Source organism: Rhinatrema bivittatum, chromosome 6 (assembly GCF_901001135.1).
Source record: "Rhinatrema bivittatum chromosome 6, aRhiBiv1.1, whole genome shotgun sequence".
Classification (NCBI taxonomy): domain Eukaryota; kingdom Metazoa; phylum Chordata; class Amphibia; order Gymnophiona; family Rhinatrematidae; genus Rhinatrema; species Rhinatrema bivittatum.
In genome coordinates, this window is record NC_042620.1 from 30,648,337 (window position 1) to 30,673,690 (window position 25,354).

The 25,354-nt window shown below is 50.1% G+C and overlaps 1 protein-coding gene across 4 annotated transcripts in view; it reads left to right on the forward strand.

The window, feature by feature from the left end:
- The window catches only part of SLC15A2 (solute carrier family 15 member 2), a 273,407-nt gene that overhangs the window by 68,242 nt on the left and 179,811 nt on the right, over positions 1-25,354 (forward strand). For all 4 annotated transcript variants that reach the window (XM_029605210.1, XM_029605211.1, XM_029605212.1 and 1 more), the window contains 3 exons: positions 5,099-5,240; positions 9,186-9,278; positions 22,485-22,584. In XM_029605210.1, the coding sequence (XP_029461070.1) occupies positions 5,099-5,240; positions 9,186-9,278; positions 22,485-22,584 (335 nt within the window). The remainder of the gene's footprint in view (positions 1-5,098; positions 5,241-9,185; positions 9,279-22,484; positions 22,585-25,354) is intronic.

Here is a 25,354-nt window from a genome sequence, read left to right on the forward strand (position 1 = left end):
ATTCTGGATTTAAGCTTTCTACCTAAGAGCCTAAATTTGGCTTCCAGAACCTACCTCCCACATTTTCCTATGTCGTTGGTGCCCACATGTACCACGACAGCCGGCTCCTCCCCAGCACTGTCTAAAATCCTATCTAGGTCACGCGTGAGGTCCGCCACCTTCGCACCAGGTAGGCACCTTATTCAAAGCAACAATACGAGCAGCGGACTCTCCCCCCGAGTAAATGGGTGTGTCTCTGGACTAATCTGTGGTACTACAGGAACGAAAATTAACAGGTAAGAACCAATTTTCCTTTCCCTGTATGTACCCAGATCAGCGCACCCCAATGACGTTACCTGAGCCCTGTATATAAGCAGGGCTCAGACTACTGCTCTTTGCCTTGGCAATTGGGTCGACATCGTAGGTGTGCTAGTTTGCCTCTGTTCCAAGTGGCTCCTGTTCCATAGTCTCCAGTCCCAGCGTCTCCTTGTTCCTGTGTCCTTCCCAGGTAGTACCTATCTGGACTGACTTCTTGGTACTGACCTCTGCCTGCCTGACCATTCTACTGTCTGCTGCCTGGAACCGACCACTGCCTACCTGACCATTCTACTGTCTGCTGCCTGGAACTGACCACTGCCTGCCTGATCATTCTTCTGTCTGCCGCCTGGAACCGACCCTCGCTTGTCTCAACTACGCACGGATTGTTACTGGTATTGACCCTTGCTTTGTCTGACCTCTCTTGGACTAATACTCTGGCTCTGACCCTTGCACTTCACTCGGACACTCTCTTCTGGCCCCCGGTGACCTTTGGGCCAACGTACTTGGATAACAACTGCGGCTTCCACGTGGCTAGACCTGCAGGCGCTGCCTGTCTCATTCGGAGGATCTCTCTGAACTGTTGCCTTTCCGAGGTCTCCGAAGCTTCTGGTTCAGGTCTAGTTTCTCCACTCTGCATCAGCCGCTCACCCTTGCTCGTGGTGGGCACACCTCTCCGGGAGACTACCAGAGGTCCACCTAAGTCCAGGCAATCTGGGTACCTGGGATATACCTAAGCTCCCCTTAACTCAGGTGGGACGTGGGGAGTTCTGCTCATAGAACACTCTCACTAAAGCACATGGAAGCCGGACCCCCGACATCCAAGCGATAATTGTTGTGCTGAAGGTGGGTCCTTGGCCTGGTGCAGGATTGGTACGGCCCTCTGGTCAGACCCAGAGAGTGTCTGCCACCAGGAGGCGGAGCACACAAGGAGACAGAGGCTAGCTGGAGCTTCACCTTGGGTACCCAGATTGCCTGGACTTAGGTGGACTTAGGTGTCCGGATGTGTGGTCAGAGGATATCCCTGCATCTTATCCTGTAGACAACCCAGTGTCGCTACCTGGACACTCTGAGAGTTAAAGGCAGTCCCTTGACTATAAAAAAAACCTTTCTGTAGAAAATCCAAAATATGCAACACTGAAGCCTGAACAGACTAAGGCTGCACTCCGTCAACAGCCGACCAGGACTCGAAGACCCTCCAAATATGCACATATGTCAAGGATGTAGAAGATGGAAATAATCGCTTCGGGATATCCCCTCCATTTTAGTTGTCTCCTCTCAGAAGCAAAACCGCGAGACACAAGTGAGCCATCTGATCCAAAAATATTGGGCTCTGGTGGAAAACAGTCGACCGATGACCGAATCTCAGGGGCCCATCTATGGCTGTGTTGATCACATCTGGGAAGCATGGTCATTGTGGCCACTCTGGAGCTACCAGGATCACGTTGCCTGGATATTTTTCTATTTGCCATAATCCCTTATCTACCAGAGGCCATAGGAAGGAAGACAAAGAAGAACCCTTCGAGTCTACGAGAGCACCTGAGCTCCGATTCCTTTGTACCGTGTTCTGTTCAGTGGCTGTAAAACTGCAAAACCTTGGTGTTTTCTTTGGTCAGGATATCCCCATTGTCTGTGAATGACACATATCGCTGCCTCCAACATCACCCATTCCCCGGGGTCTAACTTTCTCTGACTGATAAAATCCACCTGAATGTAGTTCATTCCAGCAACGTGAGAAACTGCCAGCCACTTCAAGTGCTGTTCTGCCCAGAGAATCAACTCCTGGACCTCTTGAGCCACTGCCTGATTCTTGGTTCCACCTTGACAGTTGATGTAGTCCACCGTCATCGCATTGTCTGATAGGATCGGAACTGGAAGGCCACGCAACCTTGGCAGACAGGCAAGCAACACGAAATGCACCGCTCTAGTCTCTAACCGATTGTTAGGCCATGAGACCTCCTGATCCGACCACTGGCCCTATGCTGACTGATCTTGCCACACCGCCCTCCATCCAGAGAGGCTTGCATCGGTGGTAACTATTATCAAATTCAGAATCTTCAATTCCGCACCACACTCGAGATTGGTGTGAGTAAGCACCACGAAAAAGACTGTCCCTGGTTTCCCCCTCTAATGGTTGAGGAAGATGAAACTTTTACAATAAAGGATTCCAGCTGGAGAAGAGCCCCTTGTAGAGGCCACATATGTGCGAACGCCCAAAGCATTAATTCCAATGTCGATGCCATAGAACCCAGACCTGTAAATAGTCCCAGACCTTGGGCACCGAAAGTTCTAGCAGAAGCCTAATCTGACTCTGCAGTTTCAGCAGTCTCTCTCCATGAGAAACACTCTCTCTGCTAGTGTGTTGAACTGAACTCCCAGATACTCCCCTACAAGGAAAGACTAAAGAGGTTAGGGCTGTTCAGTTTGGAGAAGAGACAGCTGAGGGGGGATATGATAGAGGTCTTTAAGATCATGAGAGGTCTTGAATGAGTAGATGTGAATCGGTTATTTACACTTTCGGATAATAGAAGGACTAGGGGGCATTCCATGAAGTTAGCAAGTAGCACATTTAAGACTAATCAGAGAAAATTCTTTTTCACTCAATGCACAATTAAGCTCTGGAATCTGTTGCCAGAGGATGTGGTTAGTGCAGTTAGTGTAGCTGGGTTCAAAAAAGGTTTGGATAAGTTCTTGGAGGAGAAGTCCATTAACTGCTATTAATCAAGTTTACTTAGGGAATAGCCACTGCTATTAATTGCATCAGTAGCATGGGATCTTCTTAATGTTTGGGTACTGCCAGGTTCTTGTGGCCTGGTTTGGCCTCTGTTGGAAACAGGATGCTGGGCTTGATGGACCCTTGGTCTGACCCAGTATGGCATGTTCTTATGAGGGACTGCAGGTGACGCACTGGGATATGAACAGTGTCGGTGAAACTTTCTCTGTCTCCATCTGCTGGCAGGGGGCAAAACCCAAGTGTCCTGGACTAATCTGGGTACGTACAGGGAACTATTATTGGGCTGTTAGGGCAGCTTTATTAAAGGCCTGGCTGGCAGACAATAATAAAGCTGCATGGTTAGCTACTGAAAAAGAGCAGTCTGGCGATATGGAGCTTGCTTCCTTGTTGTTTTTACCTCTTATATAAAAACTCATGTATTTTGGGCTGCACGTTTTCACCCGAGGTACTGAGTTGGAGAACAAAAGGATTGGTCTTCTTAACGCAATTCTGGGATGGTATTCATCCAGTCTCTTCTGCAAGAATTTGAGCTAGACCAGACCTCTCTGCGTGTTTATTTTCAACTCCGTACAGCATTCCAATCTCGATTAGATATTTTAATAGAATAGGGGTGTCAGAAAAAGTGTATAGCAATAATATACAGAAGTATCCTATCTCATAAATTTGGGAAAGATGCCTCACGACAACAGACAGATAAATGGAATAGCGATCTGGGTACTTCGTATGATGAAAGAAATTAGAAGGGTTATATGGGAATTGTCACATCGGGTATCCATTTGTGCAAAATAGGTTAAACTTATGGTGAAGCTTTTACACAGAAGCTATCAGACCCCTATGTATGATGCTAATCTTTTTCCTGGCTATGATACTGGCTGCAGGGATGGATTCTGTCATATATGGTGGGAATGCCAAGGTATAAAATACTTCTGGGCCCATGTGGTGCAGGAAATAGCAGATATTATTTTACACCCTATTCATCTTACACCCTCGCTTGTGTTATTTGGTACACTGGACAATATGCTACTCCTCAATCCAATAAACCTTTAATTACTCAGTTACTGTTAGTGGCTGGATCGACTGTTGCTACGTTTTGGAAATCTAAGTCATGCTTAAATTACTGGCACTCACAGCCTCAAGAACTTGCCAGTCTGGAACAGCTCAGGTATGGACTTGCAAACCAGGACTTTAAGTATGAACGAGTATGGGGCTGCTACAGAATATATTACAAGTCTGCATAGAACTGACCAAGTCTTTTTTTGCTCTTGGAAGTACACTGAAGGTGTCTAACTTTCTATGTCGGAACATATATTGTACATGCTCTGCGTTGTTTTTTTCCAAATCTCACGTTCTTTGATCTGCATGCCTTTATGAAAATAAAAAGTAAAAAAAAATATCTTGTAAGATATTCAAAGATAATTTCAGCCTGAAATTCAAAATGTGGAAGTTCCAAAAATGTTTTGGTTTTTTTTTTATAATGCAGTATGCTAACAAAGAGCAGCATTTGTCCTTGTAGCTCAGGCCTCCCTGCTCTGTTTGCCTCCTTTTGCTGGGGAGATAGAGCTGGCTACCGCTGTAATTAGCATTGCTAACCTGGGACAGTTGACTCTTCCTCTGTCACGTGGAAGAGCTCCTGTACTGGGAATACCCACCTGACAGGACTGGGTTTAACCAAGGCCGGTGCAAGCATATTTGGCGCCCTAGGCAAGCCTATGGTCATTCACCCACCCACCCCTCCCCCAGTTTCACTCCGGGTGGCAGTGGCTCCAGCACCGTGCTCCCTTCTTTGACGGTATTAGCTCCGGTACAAAAGCGCCGTAGACCTCACACGGGCAGGATTTTGCCGCCCCTCAAATCTTAACACTCTAGGAGACCGCCTGGTTTGCCTAATGGATGCACTCGCCCTGGGTTTAACCCTATCCTTCCCTCCCGACTTGCAAGCCACGTGTAAGACTACCTTACTCCTGCTTCCCTGAATTCACATGAGCATTGACTCCATCCCTGACTTCCTGTAAGGTTTCCAAATATGAGGAATATAATTCTGTTTTCTCTCTGGTTTGTTTTTCTTTTCAGCCGTGTTGACTTTGTATTTCTACTATTTTCTTCATTGGGATGAGACGCTGTCCACGACGATATACCATGCCTTTAGCGGTCTCTGTTATTTCATGCCTGTCTTTGGAGCTATTATTGCTGACTCCTATTTAGGGAAATTCAAGTAAGTGAATACTATACTCCATCGCGTCACAAAGCACCAGTGCATGTGTGTGGGAAGCAGATGAGCAGGAAGGCATCAGTATCTCCAAGATAGGTCTTCTTACTTAAGGGAAATGATTTGAAATTTGTAAATCTTACTCTCAGCTCATGATACTAAATGTATCAGAAAATGAATGCAGAAAGGCCGAGCCCAAGTGGTACCGCCAGTGGAAAAGGGGGAGGGACTGGACCACCAGTTTCACCCCAAAGGTCACTAGGAAAGGAAGTCCAGGCTGAAGTAATTTCAAGGGGCACAGCCCCCCCCCCCGGACCCCCAGCAGAGCGAGGAGACAGAATCTGTCTCCTAGTAAAAATCCAGAAAACTTTCAAATAATTTTAAAATTAGACACTGGTTAATACTTGCTTGATCCGTAAAGAACCCCCCCCCCCCCCCCCACGGAGAAAAGATAAGGAGATGAGAAGGGGAGCCAGGGGTTCAGCTGCCTGGATCTGCTGGAGACAGACAAATACTGAAGGGAGCAGGGGAGGTTCTATTATGGGATGCCTTTTCAGTTCTAGTCTGAGCAGGATGCACAACCCAGGGTCTGGACTGATCCGGGGACGTACAGGGAATTATAGTATTGCTAGGCTAGTGTTAAAATTGTTAATTCACATGGCTTAATTGCTGGTACATTGGAATTTATTTCAACTGCGCTGGTGCAGCAGGTCTTGATTTTCCCACCTTCAGTTTAATAATGATGCCAGAGAAGGGCGTTTTCTGTCAGCTCATGCTGTGGCAGGAGAGTTTTGCTTTGGGTGTCTAACCCACCAGAAAGGGGTCATGAATAGGAAATGCATGCACCAGGAAACATCACTGCACCCATCCTACCAGTCTATGGGGCCGATGCAATTATGTGCGCTGAAAGTGGGCGCTGACTTTTCAGCGCCCGCATTTTTAATGCACGCATGGCGCCCGCAAAGGGGAAGCCATGCAGTATGGAAATCAAGGGGGGGGTCGCGCTAGGAAGGAGGCGCTATGGTCGCTTGCATGACCTTAGCGCCTCCTTCCTAACGTGACCCGCCGCGGCTGCAGATTATGAAGACCGACGCTGGTAAACTCTGCCTCAGGTTTTCATAACCTGCCTGTCTGCCAGTAACGAAAGCGGCCGCCGAGTTTCATTACTGGCAGATGGCCGGTTATGAAAACCTGAGGCAGAGTTTACCGGCGTCAGTCTTCATAACTTGGAGGTCTGCCAAGTTATTTTATTTTGTTTACTTTAAAAAAGAAGTACAGAAAAGCAGTTTTTTCTGCTTTTCAATGCGCTCAGCTATTAACGCCTGCTCCAGGCAGGCGTTAATAGCTGAGCGATAAATGTGCATTTGCAAGTGATGAGCGCTATCTCATTCACTCCGTGCGTTAAATAGGCGCTAATCCCCATATTGCATTAGGGGGTGGATTAGCGCCTATTTATCCCGCGACTGACTGCGGGTTATACCGTGCGCTCGGCTGAGCGCACTGTATTGCATCGGCCCCTATGAACTTTCAGCAGAGGCTATCAATGTTGTGTGTTCCCAGCAAAGGCTTCTACTGATGGGCTTAACAGGAGAGTCTGGAGTGGGGCGAAGGCAGGGCAGGTGCGGAGGGGGGGGATCTAAATTTCTGGCTGTTGCTACCCTTGCTATACAGAAGTACATTTTATTATATTTATATTGCGCTCTTCAGAATGTCACGGCAGATTGTATTCAGGTACTGTCGGTATTTTCCTGTCTCCAGAGGGCTCACAATCTTAACTGGCCGGTACGGTGAAGTCATGCGGAAAGCAGGTGCTCAGTGTTGAGCACCCGCTTTCCCAACACCCGCCCGGCCACCTCTCCTGGGCATGCAATATAATATTTAAATGAGGGGGCTGTCAGTGGGTGGCTGTCAGCGGGTTAATTTTACGAGTGCGTTGCGACCATCGCTGCCCGATGTCTTCACTCCGCCCTCTTTACCTCTGTGGCGACTCCCTTCAGGTCTGATGGATGGCTGGCTGCCGCGGTGTCTCCCTGCCGTCTCCCTCCAGCGTCCCCGGACCGGCTCGATGCTGCAGATCCGCCATGTTGCCTGAAGCCTAGGGCGCATGCTCCGAGTGAAGTACCAGCAAGGGCGCAAACCTCAGGGGCGTCCCCCTGAGATGATGTCATCCGCTTCCGATATTTAAAGGTCTCTGTTATCGCTATCAAACTGAGGGCCTCATTTTCTAAAGTATCGCAGGCCTACGATACTTTAGAAAATCACGCTAATGGGCGGGGGGGGGGGGGCGAAACGGGGGGGGAGGGGCCGATCCTGCGCTAGCCAGTAGCGATCGCACCGCTGCGGTGTGATCGCTGCCGGTTTTGCACCCAATACCGCCACCGTGAAAGGTGGCGTATTGGGCGCGAAATAGGACGCGAAAAGGCTCCTTACCTTTTCGCCGTCCGCGCCTTCTTTACAGAGTCAGCCCCGGTGACGCCCCGACTCCTCTTCTTCCGGGGCCGACTCCGCCCCCATATCGCTAATGCACGCTTGCGCTGATAACGCAAGACTGCGCTGCTAGCGCAAGTTTGCGCTAGCGTTGGAAAATGAGGCCCTGAGTTAGCAAGGGCTAGTGGTTGGGATTCCCTAGCTACTCTGCCTCCTCGGACTTACCACAGGTACCCGCTCCTCGGAGGCCTCGCTCTCTCTTTGCTTTTCAGGTTACAGACAAGAACCGGTACTCGCTTCTCGAGGGCCCTCGTTCCTGACTATCTGCTAATTCTCTTCTGCCTGGAAGCCTATCACTGTCTACAGCATTGTGAGTTACCATCGCTCTCTCAGAGCTTTCCCTGGAACCAGGTACTCGCTCCTCGAGGGCCTATCCTTTCCAGCTCCTGAGCTCCCTGAGACCTATATGTGAGTGTTTATCATCTAAGTTCTGTTCATGAACTCTGCATACCCTGCCTACTCATTGTCTACAGTTTCTCAACAGCTCAACCATCCAGGGATCGCTGATCCTGTATCTGAAGGACTTCAGCCCTGCCGGGCACTTCAGCTCACTACTGCCACCTCTGGTGGTTTCATAACCTGTTTAATAAAAGAACTAGGGTGTGTCTGTCTCCATACTCTAAGCCTAGCCGGTGATCCCTCTCGGGATCTTCCCCCGAGGGCGTGGTCATCTGCCACCGGCCCAGGGATCCACCTACTACTATCTCCAGCAGTCTTAATGCAACAGATTGCTAAACTCTGCCTACGGAACATTACAGATTGCAACTCCTATCTGAGTGCTCCTCCCATCAGATAGCGGTTTACCACCGACTTCTAACTCCAGCAGTCAGAATACTACAGAGCAGCCGTTTTCCTAACCTCTGCACAGGAAAATGGGTGGCTTTTTTTTTTTTTTTTTTTAACCTTTTGGTTCCTCCAACTTAATATCACCACGATATTAAGTCGGAGAATGTACTGAAAAGCAGTATTTTTTGCCTTTCTATACACTTTTTTGGACCGCTCAGAAATGAATGCCTGCTCTGGGCTGGGATTCATTTCTGAGCATACAAATGTGCGAATAGCTAATAGCTTCATCAACATGCATTTACCTATGATGAGTGCTAAGTTTCACAGGGGGTTGGACACGTATTTTGGATGCGCTAAACCTCTTATGGTATAAGGGGTTGTGGACGTGCGTTCCAACCACGGGTTAAACAGTGCACTCAGCTGAGCGCACTTTACTGTATCGGTCTGTTAAGTTTGTACCTGAGGCAATGGAAGGTAAAGTGACTTACCAAAGGTCTATAATTTTTCAAAGGTTTTTGTTGCTTCCTAAGGCAGTAGAGTACTTTAAAATAACACTAAACTGCTGCAAAAGGACACATGGCAGAGACAACTTTAAAGTTACTCATGTTAAAATGCTGCCTGATGCAATCTCAAATGTTGACATTACACGTTGGACTAATGCTGTTTCTTATTTTTCAGAACTATCATTTATCTCTCTATTGTTTACGTAATTGGACACGTGGTCAAGTCTATTAGCGCTGTCCCACCATTAGGAGATCACAATACTCATGTGTAAGTAAATATTTGTATGGCAACTTTGTCAGTAGTAAGAAGTAGCAATGCTGTAGCATCGGGCACCAATCAGAGCCTACCCAGAACACTTTGAGTTGACATAATTAGTAAAGCATATGGCGTTAGCTTTGGTAGCCACAGGGAGACAGAGAATTCTGAGGCCTTCTCCTTCAGTAATTATTTTACACCCAGCTGTCAAACTAAGCCAAGAAAATACCAAAAAATATCTGTTCCTGTTCATACCCAGATCAGTCCAGACTCCTGGGTTTTTGCCTCCCTGCCAGCAAATGGAGCCAGACGCTGCATATAACCTAGTGTGCCATCTGCAGTCTCTCAGTATTTCTGTCTCCAGCAGATGGTAGAGGTGTATAACCTGCAGTCTGGTATATATGTATGTATATATATAACTACCACAAACACTCTTTGCAGAGTGGAATAAAAGCACAATTCTGTTCTCACTGATATTTTCTTTATTTAATTTTTATACCAACAATTATAACCAATTCAGACTATCATAAAATGACTCATCTCATCTCTACCTCACTAAAATCACCATCCATTCATACTCAACCACACCATTCTCACTTTGTGCAATATTTGCAAAATAGGAATTACATAATATTTACTTTAAATATTATAATAATAAACATTTGTGTAATTTTATACTTGATATAACTCAGCTTAATATAACTCATCTTGATATAACTTGTTATAACTGAACTTAATGTTTTTACTCATCAGTAATAAATTTTCCCCTCCCCCCATTAGCTAATCTCCCTCCCCATAGGCTTGTTTCGCTCTAATAGTTCTTCTGTCCTTGTTCATAGTTATGTTATCCAAGTTGTCACATCCCTTGTTCATTGTAAGACATATGTTGTCATTGTTTACTACCTGTTGCAATGTAAACCGGAGTGATAAGTAACTCTGTTACCTGAACTTCGGTATAAAAAAGTTATAAATAAATAAATAAATTAATATTAGCATATTAGCATAAACATACATATTACCAATATTTCCATTAAACAACTCTAAGTAATCACTAGGGATGTGAATCGTTTTTTGACGATTTAAAACAATCGTCAGATATATTTTAAATCATCAAAAATCGTTAAGAGTCGCGATACAATAGAAATTCCCCCGATTTATCGTGAAAAATCGGGGGGGGGGGGGGGGGGGGGCGGGGAAAACCGGCACACCAAAAAAACCCCTAAACCCACCCCGACCCTATAAAATGAATCCTTTACCTTCCCCCACCCTCCCGAACCCCCCCAAAACTTTTTACGAGTACCTGGTGGTCCAGTGGGGGCGCGGGGACCGATCTCCCGCTCTCGGTCCATCGGCGCCATTTTGGCTACCACTCAAAAATGGCACCGATGGCCCGATTAAAAAAAACAACCCACCCGACCCTGTAAAAACGACCCCTTAGCTTCCCCCACCCTCCCGATCCCCCCAAAACATACCTGATGGTCTAGTGGTGGTCCCGGGAGCGATCTCCCGTTCTCAGGCCGTCGGCTGCCACTCATAAAGATGGCGCCGATGGCCCTTTGCCCTTACCATATGACAGGGTATCCGTGCCATTGGCCTGCCCCTGTCACATGGTAGGAGCACTGGATGGCCGGCGCCATCTTTAAAGATTGATTCGGGTCAAGTCCGAGATTCAGTGTCGTCAGGCGGTCGACAGAGTTCTTCACCTCTTACGGTCCCTGGGATGGGTGGTCAATCTCAACAAGAGTCATCTGGTTCCCACCCAGTCCTTGGAGTATCTGGGAGCCCTGTTCAACACGAAACGGGGCAAGGTGTTTCTTTCCAGGGAGCGTGCGTGCAAGCTTCAGAGTCAGGTGCGACGGTTATTGTCTCTTCGGATTCCACAGGTTTGCGATTATCTGATGGTTTTAGGTTCTATGGCGTCAACGCTAGCTTTGGTCCCCTGGGCCTTTGCTCATCTACGTCCGTTACAATCAGCGTTGCTCTCCCGTTGGAAGCCGGTGTCGGAAGATTTCCACCTCCCGCTCCCGCTCACGACCCAGGCGAGGGCCAGTCTTCTCTGGTGGCTAGAGGCGGACCACCTGACTTGTGGAGTATCCCTGCTAGTGCCCGACTGGACGGTAGTTACCACGGATGCCAGTCTCTCCGGTTGGGGAGCGATCTGCCTTGGCAGGTCAGTGCAGGGCCGGTGGTCCATAGCTCAATCTCAGTGGTCCATCAATCGACTGGAGACCAGGGCGGTAAGCCTGGCGCTGCAATCCATTCTCCTGCTGGTTCGGGGAAAGGCGGGCCGGGTGTTATCGGACAATGCTACCACCGTGGCGTACATCAATCGTCAGGGTGGGACAAGAAGTCCGCTAGTGGCAGAGGAGGCGCAGCTCTTGATGTGCTGGGCGGAGCAACATCTCAGCAACATCGCGGCGTCTCACATCGCCGGAGTCGACAATGTTCAGGCGGACTTCCTCAGCCGTCATCATCTGGATCCCAGAGAATGAGAGCTGGCGGAGGACGCTTTTCGCCTCATCTGCGAAAGGTGGGGAACACCACACATGGACCTGATGGCCACGTTGCAGAACAAAAAGGCTCCACGATTTTACAGCCGACGACGAGAGAGAGGGGCCGAGGGCGTCGATGCGTTGGTTCTGCCGTGGCCGACGGACGTGTTGCTGTATGTGTTTCCTCCTTGGCCGCTGATAGGCAAGATACTTCGGCGCATAGAGCTGCACTCGTCCAACGTGATCATGGTGGCACTGGAGTGGCCGCGGCGCCCATGGTTCGCGGACCTCATCCAATTATCAGTGGATTCTCCCCTTCGTCTTCAGGGGTTCGCGGGGCTCCTCCGTCAAGGCCCCGTTTGTTTGGAGGACGTGGATCACTTTTGTCTCGCGGCATGGCTTTTGAGAGGCAGAGTTTGAAGAGGAAAGGTTATTCGGATGCGGTGGTAGCCACATTGTTGCGGTCTAGGAAGCAGTCTACATCCTTGGCTTATGTCCGAGTCTGGGTGGTTTTTGAGGACAGGTGTACGGAGCGCAACGTGGATCCTATCATAGCTTCCGTCTCCGATATCTTAGCTTTTCTTCAGTCTGGTCTTGCCAAAGGGCTCTCGTGTAGTACCCTTCGGGTCCAGGTGGCGGCGCTTTGTTGTCTCAGGGGCAAGGTGCATGGGGTGTCTCTGGCACTACACCCGGATATCGCGCGTTTTCTTAGGGGGGGCTAAGCATCTCCGTCCTCCATTGCGTCATCCTTGTCCGTCCTGGAATCTCAATTGTGTACTTTCCGCCTTGTGCTCGTCGCCTTTTGAGCCGATCAAGCGGTCGACTCTCAAGGACCTTACGTTAAAGACAGTTTTCCTCGTCGCGATTGCCTCGGCGAGGCGAGTTTCGGAGTTGCAAGCACTGTCATGTAGGGAACCGTTCTTGCGGATCTCGGATTCGGGAGTTTCCTTACGGACGGTCCCCTCCTTCTTGCCAAAAGTGGTGTTGGCGTTTCATTTGAATCAGTCGATCGAGCTCCCTGCTTTTCTGGTTGGGGAGCTGTCGGAGCCGAAAGCGAGGGAATTACGGAAGCTAGATGTGCGGAGGGTCTTCCTCCGCTATCTAGAGGTTACTAACCTTTCAGGGTGACAGATCACCTCTTTGTTCTGTTTTCCGGTCCGAAGAGAGGTGGTGCGGCTTCCCGGGCTACGATCGCCCGTTGGCTTAAGGAGGCCATTGGCTCAGCGTACGTAGTGCGGGGAAAGCCCGTTCCCGTGGGTCTCAGGGCTCATTCGACAAGATCGCATGCTGCTTCGTGGGCGGAATCCTCTCAGGTGTCACCTCAGGAGATTTGCAGGGCGGCTACTTGGAAGTCGTTGCATACTTTTACTAGACATTACCGGCTGGATGTTCAGGCCGCTGATTCCGGGGGTTTTGGAGAGAGGGTACTCCGAGTGGGACTCTCTGGTTCCCACCCTTGGCTCTGGTACATCCCAGGTGTTCTGGACTGATCCGGGTACGTACAGGGAAAGGAAAATTAGTTTCTTACCTGATAATTTTCGTTCCTGTAGTACCACGGATCAATCCAGGAGCCCGCCCGTGTTTTGTTCTGATCTGAAGTAACGGAGAGTCCGCTCGTTGGTTTCTTTACCTATTTTGGGTTATTTGTTTCGCTCCTCCGGTTGGGGGGGTTCTGTTCCAGTTGGGGGTTTCTGAATTGGTCCCCGTTGCGGATAGGTTATCTAGATAGTCTACTTGTCCTTTTCTGCTTTGACATTACGTAAGACTGAAGGGCTGTGTGAGGCACGTTGCTATATATGGCTAAGTCCGACAGATCTTGCTCTGTCTCCATCTACTGGTGCGGAGTCACAACCCAGGTGTTCTAGACTGATCCGTGGTATTACAGGAACGAAAATTATCAGGTAAGAAACTAATTTTCCTTTCTCACAAACATGCAGGCATTCTCTTACAATCTCTCACACACACAGGCCCTCTCTCTTCCTTTCTCTCTCTCTCTCTCAGACACACAAGCACTCATTCTCAGTCTCTCATATACACACACACACAACACGCAGGCAGTCATCAAATAGTCTCTCAGACACACAGGCACTCTCTCTCTCTCTCTCACATACACATGCACACACTCTGGATCTACCCTTTTGGCTGCCACAAGCAGGGGAAACGCCAGCTGCTGGCTGAAAGGGAAATGTTGGTGATCCTGCAGTGCATCTTCTGCTGTAGGTTTTCCTGCTGCTGGCAGGGAGTGGGAACCCTGCCACAATATCTTTGTTCTGTGCCATCACAGGGCCTTCCTGTTGCTGGTGGGGAGTGAAAACCTAACCAGCATGTCATCCTGAGACACTGTGGGTTTTCATGCAGGTGGGGTGTAGGAACCCTGCTGGCTAGCATTAGAATTTAAAAGGCACAGTGAGGCAGCCACTGCCATAGGATTTTTATCAAAGGGACACTTGCTGCTGCTCCCCAAATTTTGATGCCTGAGGTGGCCGCCTCAGCCTGCCTCGTTATTGAACCGACCCTGCATGTTACAAACGTAACACTGTGTCTACATAGCTATGTAGTTTCTTCACCTTCTTGTACAAAATGCTGTTCATTTCCTAGCATGTAGCAGATGGACTCAAAACAAGTGGGTATAGTATGCTCGTGCTAGCAGTTGTAGACGGATCTGACGTCAGCACGGGTACATATACCCCCACAGGAAGTGCAGCAATTCAGTAATTTCCGTCTCCAAAGCAGTTTGGAGCTACCTCACGCTCGCTGAGCGTTCTTCCAAATTCTAACGACTAAATTCATAGACGACATCTCCTAACGATGAGCCCCTCACTCCTGCGGTGATACCAGTCGGTCCCTCCCCCAGTTGAGTTTCCCGAGGCGATTTCCGTGGTCCCTCGGAGGTAAGTGCCTCGGTCCGGTGGCCGACTTGTGGCAGGGACCCAGCCCCCAAGTGTGAAGGGCTCGGGCGCGGTTTGGCCCCCGAGCGAGATGAGTTCGGGCGCGGCCTAGAGGCAGCCTCGGTCCCGGCGTTGACTTGGCCCCCGAGCGAGATGAGTTTGGGCGCGGCCTAGAGGCAGCGGGTGCACCTCCTCGAGCGTGGCGGTGAAGGTACTCACCCTCTCCCCCCGCAGCCGGAGACCGCCCGGGTTGCAGCCGGGAAGCGCCGAAGACAAGGTAAGGCGTATATTTTTACTTGATGGTCTCCGAGGATCCGAGGAGTAGCAGAGTGTGCCTCTGGGGCGGCCCATCGAGAAGGTCGCCATTTTGTCTGCCTTCTCGCCATTGCCTTCTACCTGGAGCATCCCGCCTATTGCTACGCGCACGGTGATAGGTGCCTGTTGCTACGCGCACGGCGATAGGCGCACTTTGCTACGCACACGGCGATAGGCGCCCGTTCATAGATAGGCGCCCGTTCCTAGGCGCACATTGCTAGGCGCACATTGTTAGGCGCCCGTTCATAGGCGTACATTGCTAGGCGCACATCGCTAGGCGCGCATTGTTAGGCGCACGTTCCTAGGCGCACGTAGCTGAACGCTGGTTAGCAGGCGCCCGCCTTTCGCGCACAGCGCAGACTCTGACTGAGTTCACCGGCGAGATGGAGCGTAAGAGAGCCCAGGCTTCGGCAATGCCGGCACCTCCAGAATCAGGCAGAAGTCTCTGCTCTGCATGCAACCTCAGGGCCACTCAGAACGAGGATGCAGACTCCCTATGTGCCCAATGTGAAGAGGCCCTGGGAGTCCTGGGCCAGGGCCGGTCACAGCCCAGCGTTCTTGCCGGTTCCTCAGGGAACACTCCGGAGCCAGCAAGCAGCGGGGAGCAGCCAGTGAACCAGGGAGGCCTGGTACCCATGCGACCAGATCTGGCTTCGATCTCCTGGGTGGACTTATTCAAAGGGATTCATGCCTTTGTCACGATGCAGTCGGCTCCCCGACTGGGTCCGTATGTTCCGGATGACCCGGCTCCTGGACCCTCGCGGCCTAGGCGCGGCCACTCGCCACCTGATAGCCCCAATTATGGGGATTCAGATTGCCTGGAGGAAGAAGATGAGCCCCCTGAGGAGGGAGAGCTTCCCTCGGGGATGGAACCATATCGGACTATGAGGTGCTTCTTTCCCAGAGCGGATCTTAATAATAACTCAATGTTATTAGGTCTCCCCAAATCCACCTTAAAACCGCTGCAGTTACTGCAGAATGCCGCTGCAAGAGTACTGATCGGAAATAAAAAATCGGATCACATCACCCCAATATTAAAAAGCCTACACTGGCTACCAATCATTCAGAGAATTGAATACAAAACCCTGACGATCATCCACGACGCATTACACAATTCAGTTAACTCCGCAGTCAGTAAAATGTTCCACCCCCACAAACCTCAACGGAACACCAGAACTTCTGAAAAACGTCTACTCGAAATACCCACATATCCCATGGCTAAGCTTACTAACACCAGAAATAGAGCTCTCTCCATAGCGGGGCCTAAACTCTGGAACGCCCTACCATGCTACCTCACCACTATCATCGAAAATAAATCATTCAAAAAAGAACTGAAAACCTGGATCTTCAGCCAGACTTTCAATGATGATTTAAGCAATCCACAATTGTGATGCCTTAAGCTTCCCATCCTTCTCCCCTCTTCTCTTCTCTTCTCCGTATACCTACCCCTTCCTCCTTCCATTACCTACCCCATCCCCCCTCATTTCCTTCTTCTCCCATTCATACTTTCTTGTATTCAGAGCACGAGTTTGTATATACCTTCCTCGTTTTTCGTTTCTATTTTCATTTTCGTTATTTGAATTAAATTATTTTTAGTTATTTCCTGTTACATACTACTCCATATGCTAGTTGCATATACTTTTGTTTCTCAAATTGTTCTATGTATCATTGTTTCGTTCCAATGTAAACCGGGGTGAAGGCATGTGCTAAACCTCGGTATATAAAAGCTTCAAATAAATAAATAAATAAATAAATAAATAAATAAATCAATCTTCCAGGCCTGATCTCTCAATGCCTGTCGGAACTGGCTCTTCCGGGCCGTGAACCCCCTGTTGGAGGGCCTGCGCCACACTTCTCACCACTTTCCCCTCCTACAAGTGGCACAGCAGCTAATCGACCTGGAATGGGCTGCGCCGGAGGCTCCATTCAAAAGGGGTCGGGCCTTGGCTGGCATGTACCCCTTAGCCCCGGCAACTAAGGACATGTTGGCGTGCCCTCAGGTAGACGCCATGGTTAGCGCGATTGTGAAGCGCACCACCATTCCGGTGGAAGGGGGGACGGCCCTCAAGGATACACATGACCGGCGTATGGACGCCATCCTGAAGCAGGCCTTTGAGGTGGCAGCCATGTCCCTACGGATTGCGACCTGCTGCACTGTGGTGACGCGTTCCTGTTTATCACAGGCTCAGAACAACGCCCCGGGAGAAGAGATGGAATCAGCTCTCTCATTCCTCACTGACGCAGCCTCTGATCTCGTCCGTACGGCAGCCAAGGGAGTGTCATCCTCAGTGGCAGCCAGGAGGCAGCTCTGGCTACGTACCTGGTCGGCCGACTCCTCTTCCAAGACACGTCTCACGAGAATGCCCTTCAAGGGGTCTCTCCTGTTCGGCAGCGACCTGGAGAAACTGGCCAATAAATGGGGCGCCTCTCCATTACCTCGTCTACCAGAAGACAGGCCACAAAGGAGGCAGCGCCCGTCTTCTAGACCATCCAAAGGTAGAACCTCTCAGCGCTTCAACCCTTACGGGACTCGCTACCATGCACCTCGGTCGCAGGCCAGGAACCAGTCCTTTCGGACTAAGCACAATAAGAGGGGAACCGGCTCGGGTTCCGGTCCCGGCCGTACCCCACAATGACAATCAGCCGGCCCATCCGGGGGTAGCAGCCATTGGGGGCAGGCTGACCCTCTTCTACCGCAGGTGGGTCGAGATTACCTCGGACCAGTGGGTCCTAGCCATCATCCGAGAAGGGTACTACCTGGACTTTCTTCGGCTCCCGCCGGACAAGTTTGTGGAATCTCCCTGTTCACCTCTCAAGAGGACGGCACTAGAGGTTACCTTACAGAGGCTTCTCTCCCTCAAAGCCATAATTCCAGTGCCTGGGGGGGAGATGAATTCTGGGCATTATTCCATTTATTTCATAGTGCCCAAGAAGGAGGGCACTTTCAGGCCCGTCCTGGACCTCAAGTCAGTCAACCGCCACCTACGGGTGCCCAGCTTTCGCATGGAAACTCTGCGATCTGTCAAAAATTCAGTACAGCCAGGGGAATTTCTCACATCCCTAGATCTGTCAGAAGCCTACCTGCATATCCCAATCCATCGGGATCACCAGCGCTACTTACGCGTCAAAGTCCTAAACCAACACTTCCAGTTTCGGGCATTACCCTTCGGGTTAGCCACAGCGCCGCGGACCTTTACCAAGGTCATAGTAGTCGTGGCGGCGGCCCTCAGGAAGGAGGGGATTCTCGTCCATCCCTACCTGGACGATTGACTGATCAAGGCAAAGTTACCGGAAGAGAGCCACCGGGTAACCAGCCGAGTTATTGCTCTTCTAGAGAGCCTAGGATGGGTAGTAAACTTGAGCAAGAGTTCCCTACAGCCGTCTCAGTCGAGGGAATACCTAGGAGTCCTATTCGACACTCAGGCAGACAGAGTCAGCCTGACCCCCAAGAGAAGAGCGAAGCTCCAGAATTGTCTGCAGGCCCTGCTGCGCGCCACCCGGCCCACAGCTTGGGATTACCTGCAAGTCCTTGGCCTTATGGCATCCACTCTGGAGGTGATCCCATGGGCGCGGGCGCATATGAGACCATTACAACGCACCCTCCTATCCCGGTGGAGCCCGCGATCATGGACTTACCAGCCAGGGTGCGGAATCAGCTACGATGGTGGCTGCAGCAAAGCCACATGAGACGGGGGTCCAGAATGTCCTCTCCAACCTGGACCCTGCTCACTACAGATGCCAGCCTGAGCAGCTGGGGAGCACATTGCGAAGAACTCACCGCCCAAGGGCGGTGGAACAGAGAAGAGTCGAGTTGGAACATCAACCGACTAGAGGCACGGGCAGTCAGGCTAGCGTGCCTGCGATTTGCCCACAGACTTCGGCACAGAGCTGTCAGAGTGATGTCGGACAACGCCACCATGGTGGCATACATCAACCGACAGGGCGGAACCAGAAGCCAACAGGTATCCCTAGAAATAGCCCCCCTGATGACTTGGGCGGAAGCAAATCTCCAGGACATCTCCGCCGTCCACATCGCCGGGAAGGACAACACCGCGGCGGACTTTCTCAGCAGAGAAAGCCTGTCCATGGGACTGGCAACTGTCACCCACAGCGTTCCAGATGATTGTGAGTCGGTGGGGGACCCCGGGCATGGACCTACTAGCGGACAGGTCCAACGCTCAAGTACCCAGATATTTCAGCCGCAGGCGGGATCCTCTGTCTCAGGGGATCGATGCCCTGGTACAGCCATGGCCCCAGAGGATCCTGCTATATGCCTTTCCTCCATGGCCCCTGCTGGGCGCCATCATACCCAAGATTCGGCGGCACAAAGGCCTAGTTCTTCTAGTGGCCCCGGACTGGCCAAGAAGACCCTGGTACGCAGACATGAGAAGATTACTGGCAGGGGCTCCACTACTCCTGCCTCCACACAGGGCCCTGCTGCGACAAGGTCCCGTCCTCCACAAGGATCCGGCTCAATTCTCTCTTACGGTCTGGCCATTGAGAGGGCTAGGCTGAAGACACAAGGATACTCAGGGCCGGTAATAGATACACTCCTCAGAGCATGCAAGTTCTCCACATCGCTAACATATAAGGATCTGGAGAGTATTTGAAGCTTGGTGTGAAGCTCATAGTACCAATCCACATGCCGCTAAGATTCCTATCATTTTGGACTTTCTGCAAGATGGACTTCAGAAGGGTCTGTCTCTCAGTTCCATCAAGGTTCAAGTGGCAGCGCTTTCCTGCTACGGTCCACGGAGGGACGGCAACAACATCGCCACACACCCAGATGTTTCACATTCGCCTGCCACTGAAGTGGCCCATACCTCTGTGGAACCTCAACCTAGTTTTGGACTTTCTAGCGGGACACGCCTTCCGTCCACTTCAAGGCTTGTCCCTCCGTTTGATAACCTTGAAGATGGTGTTCCTGCTGGCTGTTTGCTCAGCACGCCGCATCTCAGAGCTATAAGCACTGTCTTGCCGTGATCCGTTTCTCCGAATCACTCCAGAAGCCATCCATCTTCGCACGGTTCCTTCCTTCTTACCCAAAGTAGTCTCACATTTCCACCTCAACCAAACCATATCTTTACCTACCACAGAAGGTTTGAAGAAGTCAGAGGAAGGTTGAATCCTACGTCATCTCAACATAGGCAGGCTACTGTCCAGATACCTGGAAGTGTCAGAAGCAGTATGAAAGACGGACCACCTGTTCGTCCTTCACAGCGGGAAGAAGCAAGGGGAAGCGGCCTCACGGGCAACTATCGCCCGCTGGGTCAAAGAAGTTATCAAGGCGGCCTACGTAGACGCGGGAAAACCACCACCTCTACAGGTCAAGGCTCACTCTACCAGAGCGCAAGCGGCCTCTTGGGTAGAGGCTAGGATGCTGTCGCCTGCAGAGATCTGTAAAGCGGCGACGTGGTCCTCCCGCCATACCTTTTCCAGATTCTACCGTCTGGATGTCCAGGCCAGGGAGGACACCGCATTCGCGAGGGCAATCCTGCATGGGCCTCAGGCAACCTCCCGCCCAGTCCGGGAGTAGCTTTTGTACATCCCACTTGTTTTGAGTCCATCTGCTACACGCTAGGAAATGTTGAGATTACTTACCTGGTAATCTCCTTTTCCTTAGTGTATGCAGATGGACTCAGCATCCCGCCCGGCTGCCAGCATACATGACGATTCACCGTCTCACGGTAAGCCATGTTTCTTTCTTATGATAGGGCATCCACCCTGCTGGGTGTCGATGCCTTCCGGTTGAGAATCCTGGTGGTCTCCAGCTACTATCAATCGGTCAGGGTAATCCTGTTTAATTAAATGATCGGTCAGTACTCATATATCCATAACAGCTTTTGCAAGGAAGATTACTGAGTTGCTACACTTCCTGTGGGGGTATATGTACCCGTGCTGACGTCAGATCCGTCTCCAACTGCTAGCACGAGCACACTATACCCACTTGTTCTGAGTCCATCTGCATACACTAAGGAAAAGGAGATTACCAGGTAAGTAATGTCAACATTTTGGCATAGGTGTTGTGAATAAAAAAAAACTATGCGGTACCAGTATCTTAACTATACTTCAGTTGGTATTTCACATAGCAGCATAACTAAATTACCTCCTTTTCATTCAATTTTCAGCTGCTATTTAATGAAATAATATTTAAAGTGTTTGGAAGCTTTTCCTTCCTATCCACTCCTCTTATTAGAAATCTAAATAAATAAGGGCATTATTATCAATGCTCTGTGCAGATGTCAGTTTCACCTGCTGTGCAATTTTCCTGGGCCAAGGTTCAGCCTGCAGCTCAGATTTTCTGGCACCAGGAGTTCTCAGTGAGCCTTGCTCCGTCTTGCCTGTCACTTTCTCTCTGATTGTGCAGTACCCAAGCCTCAGCCCTACTTAACCCAGCCTGCTCAATGCCTCAGCTCAGCGCCTCTTCATTGAGTCACTTCGGCTCTCTGACCTGGCCACTCAATATTCTATGTTGCCTAGCCTTGTGTCCTCCGGGCATCTTGCCTTGCCTAGCCTTGTGGCCTCTGGACTCCTGCCTTGCCTTGTGGCCTATATAGGCCTTTTGTCTTGTCTTGTGGCCCATCCAGGCCTCCTGCCTTGCTTTATGGCCTCTCATCATGCTCTGTGGCTTCTTTCGGCCTCTTGCCTTGCTCTGGGCCCTTCCAGGCCTTTAGGCCTTGCTCTGCAGCCTCTCAGGCCTGCCTGCCTTGCTCTGTGACCTCTTGGGCTTTTCAGTCTTATCTTGCCCCAGGCCTACTAGGATTACTTTGCCCAGTCTCTTGCCCTGTTGGACTTTCTTGTTCCCTGTTACCTGTCTATTCCTGTCCTTGTCTAGTCCAATCCTATCCTTGTCTAGTTCGGGTCTTGTCCTACCCAGTCCTTGCCCTTGTCCTTGGTCCAGCCCTGCCTGTATCCAGTCTCCGCCTGCCCTCAGTACCTGGTTCCAGCTCTCAGCCAGTCCCTGGTTCCAGTCCCCAACCAGTGCTTTGTGTCCAGCCTTCAGCCAGTACCGGTATCCAGGCCTCAGCCTGTTCCTGCCCTCAGCTTCCAGCCTGCCCTGCCTTGTCCAGCCTATGCCTGACCTCAGCTCCCAGTCCGTGCCCTGATGTTTCACAGAAGACAAGTGCTACTGGTCCCCAGAACCCAAGGGCTGAACCTGCAGGGAAGGGGGTTGCAGCTCTGTACTGCACTCTATCCTGCCAGTCTATGACATCAGACTTCACAAAAAAATGAATCATGTACATTATGAACACAGCATAATCCACTGAAGAGTGTACTTAAGGAAGGAACTTATTACTATGGAAGCACAGTTATAATAGGCTTTTTTCTACTTTCTATTTCAAAATGAAGATCTAGCTAAAGATCAAAATATGAAGCAAGATAGCCAAATTGGTATATGGAGTCATCCAGGTAGTGCTGCTGCTTTAAACATAATGCTTATATTGCATTAATGTGGTGAGTGTGCAATTGAGAGAATCTAATTCAAGGGTATTGTTCATTGAATTCTTGCTCTGTATTTCAAGGATTTTGTCGATACTTGGGCTATTCTTGATCGCCGTTGGAACTGGAGGTATCAAGCCCTGTGTAGCTGCATTTGGTGGGGACCAGTTTGAAGAAGAACATGTGAGATTTTATTTAAGAAAATTAATAAAAGTAGATCCAATATATTAACTTGTATAGTACAAACAATTGATAAGAGATCTGAGTTGACACAAGACTATGAAAGACTTAAAGAAAGTACAAAAACAATTCATCGCCAAATCACAATTATACAGGTATGTTTAAAATGTTTTTCCTCTGCTACCTTTCTGTCCAGTAATATGTTCTCTCTGTCACAACTCAAATCCCCTCATATCACATAGAATGCACCTCCATAGCTCCTTTCCCACAGGTGATCTCTCCCACATCCACGTCGCCATGCCCATATCTCCAATCTCATTCAATTTAAAAAATTACTCCTGGGGGAATTCTGCGCAAAAAAAGTTAAAATTCTGCGCACAAAAACTTAAGATTCTGCAAACTTTATATTGGTCAAGAAAACACAATATACATGACAGTCTAAGTAATTACATTTTAAATTAATACAGAAAAAGTTATTACTTAAAGATGCAGAATTTTAAATATTCTGAGCAGAATTTCCCTAGAAATTCACTGTAAGAGTGTCCCTTCCACTCACTCTCCCTTCTCCCCTGGCCACTTTGCCCTCTCAGGCCCCAACTCCTCCACCTGCTAGTATCTCTCCCCTCCACCTCTAGGCTCAACCCCTTCCACTCTATTGCCAGTCCCAGAGTTTGACCCTGTTCTCAGTTCTGCCCCTCACACAGGCTCCCTCTGTCCCTCCCTCTCTCACACACATGCTCTTTCTCTCTAATACACATACACACCCCCTCATACAAGCTCCCTCACTCTTGCATACACACCCTCACAAGCTCCCTTTCTCTTTCACACATACATCCTCACACAGGCTTCCTATGTCTCTCTCTCATGCAGCCCTCCACACAGGCTCTGTCTCACACATACACAATCCCTTCACACAGGCTAGCACCCTCACATGCACACAATCCCTTTTTCACACACACGAGTTCCCAATCTCTCTCACACATACACACTCCTTCACAATCTCCTCATATAGGCTCCTTCTCTCAAACCCACACTGAAGCATCCCCCAACCCCGCTCTCTTACCTCCCATACTCTCTCTCTCACGCCCTCCTGCTCTCTCTCACCCTCCCCTCCCCCCACACCCCTCCCCTCATATAGGCTCCCTCTCTGAAACCCACACTCAAGCATCCCCCCACCCCCCCCCTTACCTCCCTTGCTCTCTCTCACACCCTCCTGCTCTCTCTCACCCTCCCCTCCCCCACACTCCTCCCCTCATATAGGCTCCCTCTCTGAAACCCACACTCAAGCATCCCCCCACCCCCCTTACCTCCCTTGCTCTCTCTCACACCCTCCTGCTCTCTCTCACCCTCCCCTCCCCCACACTCCTCCCCTCATATAGGCTCCCTCTCTGAAACCCACACTCAAGCATCCCCCCACCCCCCTTACCTCCCTTGCTCTCTCTCACACCCCTCCTGCTCTCTCTCACCCTCCCCTCCCCCACACTCCTCCCCTCATATAGGCTCCCTCTCTGAAACCCACACTCAAGCATCCCCCACCCCCCCTTCTTACCTCCCATGCTCTCTCTCACACCGTCCTGCTCTCTTTCACCCTCCCCTCCCCCACACCCCCTCCCCTCTCTCACACACACATTCCCTCTCACCGGCATGCCGCGAACGGAGCACTTCCTGTGTGTGTGCCATGGGATGCGCTTCATGGCGAAGATGAAGGTCCGGGCGCACCGTTCGCGGTACATGGGGACCTTCCATCTTAGCCGTGAACGGTGCGCCCGGGCCTTCATCTTCACTGCAAACGGAGCCAGGGTCCCTTCTGCTATTTTCTGCGCAGGGGGTGAATTCTGCGCAAATTCTGCGCTCCGCAGTTGCACAGAATTCCCCCCAGGACTAAAAAATGTTGCCCTCACATCATAGTATGGCAAGTGCCTAGCCCACCTAATGCTCCCGCCAGGTCTGCAAACAGCAACAATCCCCACCTATACTGCAAAGCTTTTCTTCTCGGTCTCCTTCTGCTGGTAGGAAAGAAAAACCCCATGCATCTGGACTGATCTGCGGGACTCCTGGAACGAAAATTAGCAGGTAACAACCAGTTGTCCTTTAACCCCTTGAGACAGAGGGAGCAGTAATTGGGAAGGCCTTTTTTTCTTAACAAAGCATTTTGGGATATTTTCAGAAAAGTCTATTTTTGTTTCATTCTATTCAGAATGGACCAAAAATAAATGTATTTGTTATGAAATATGCATTTGTTCAAAACAAGTGCACATCCCTAGTCCAAACTATTTATTTATTTTTAACTTTTATATACCGACATTCTTGTATCAAATACAAATCAAAACTATCCAGCCACCTGCTTATTGATGTCAGAGTTATAAACATGGCTGCTTCGGGCAGGTTACCCCAGCTTTCTTGAACACCTAATGCGGCCACACTGCTGAAACTAGCCTGTTCGAATTGTTTTTTTTTTTGTTTGTTTTTGGATGGAAGGGGATGGGGAACATTTGGCCTGGCTGTTTTCTTCCACTCTCTTGGGTGCCTAGCTCAATCAGAACGGACCTCTACTGGGTGTGGCACTATGAGCCTTCATTCTAACTACCTGAGGTTTTTCCTACTCCCCTCCCAGCTCAGCCCGCTTACCACAGTCACAATCTTCTGCTAGGGAACCCAGCGAACATGGCTCAGCATTTCCAGCACCAACCATCCAAGGGAGCAGTATCCAGGCCTAGCAACTGAACCTAGGTCTTCTGCTTGGTAGGGCACAGCACTTTCCACTGAGCCACTG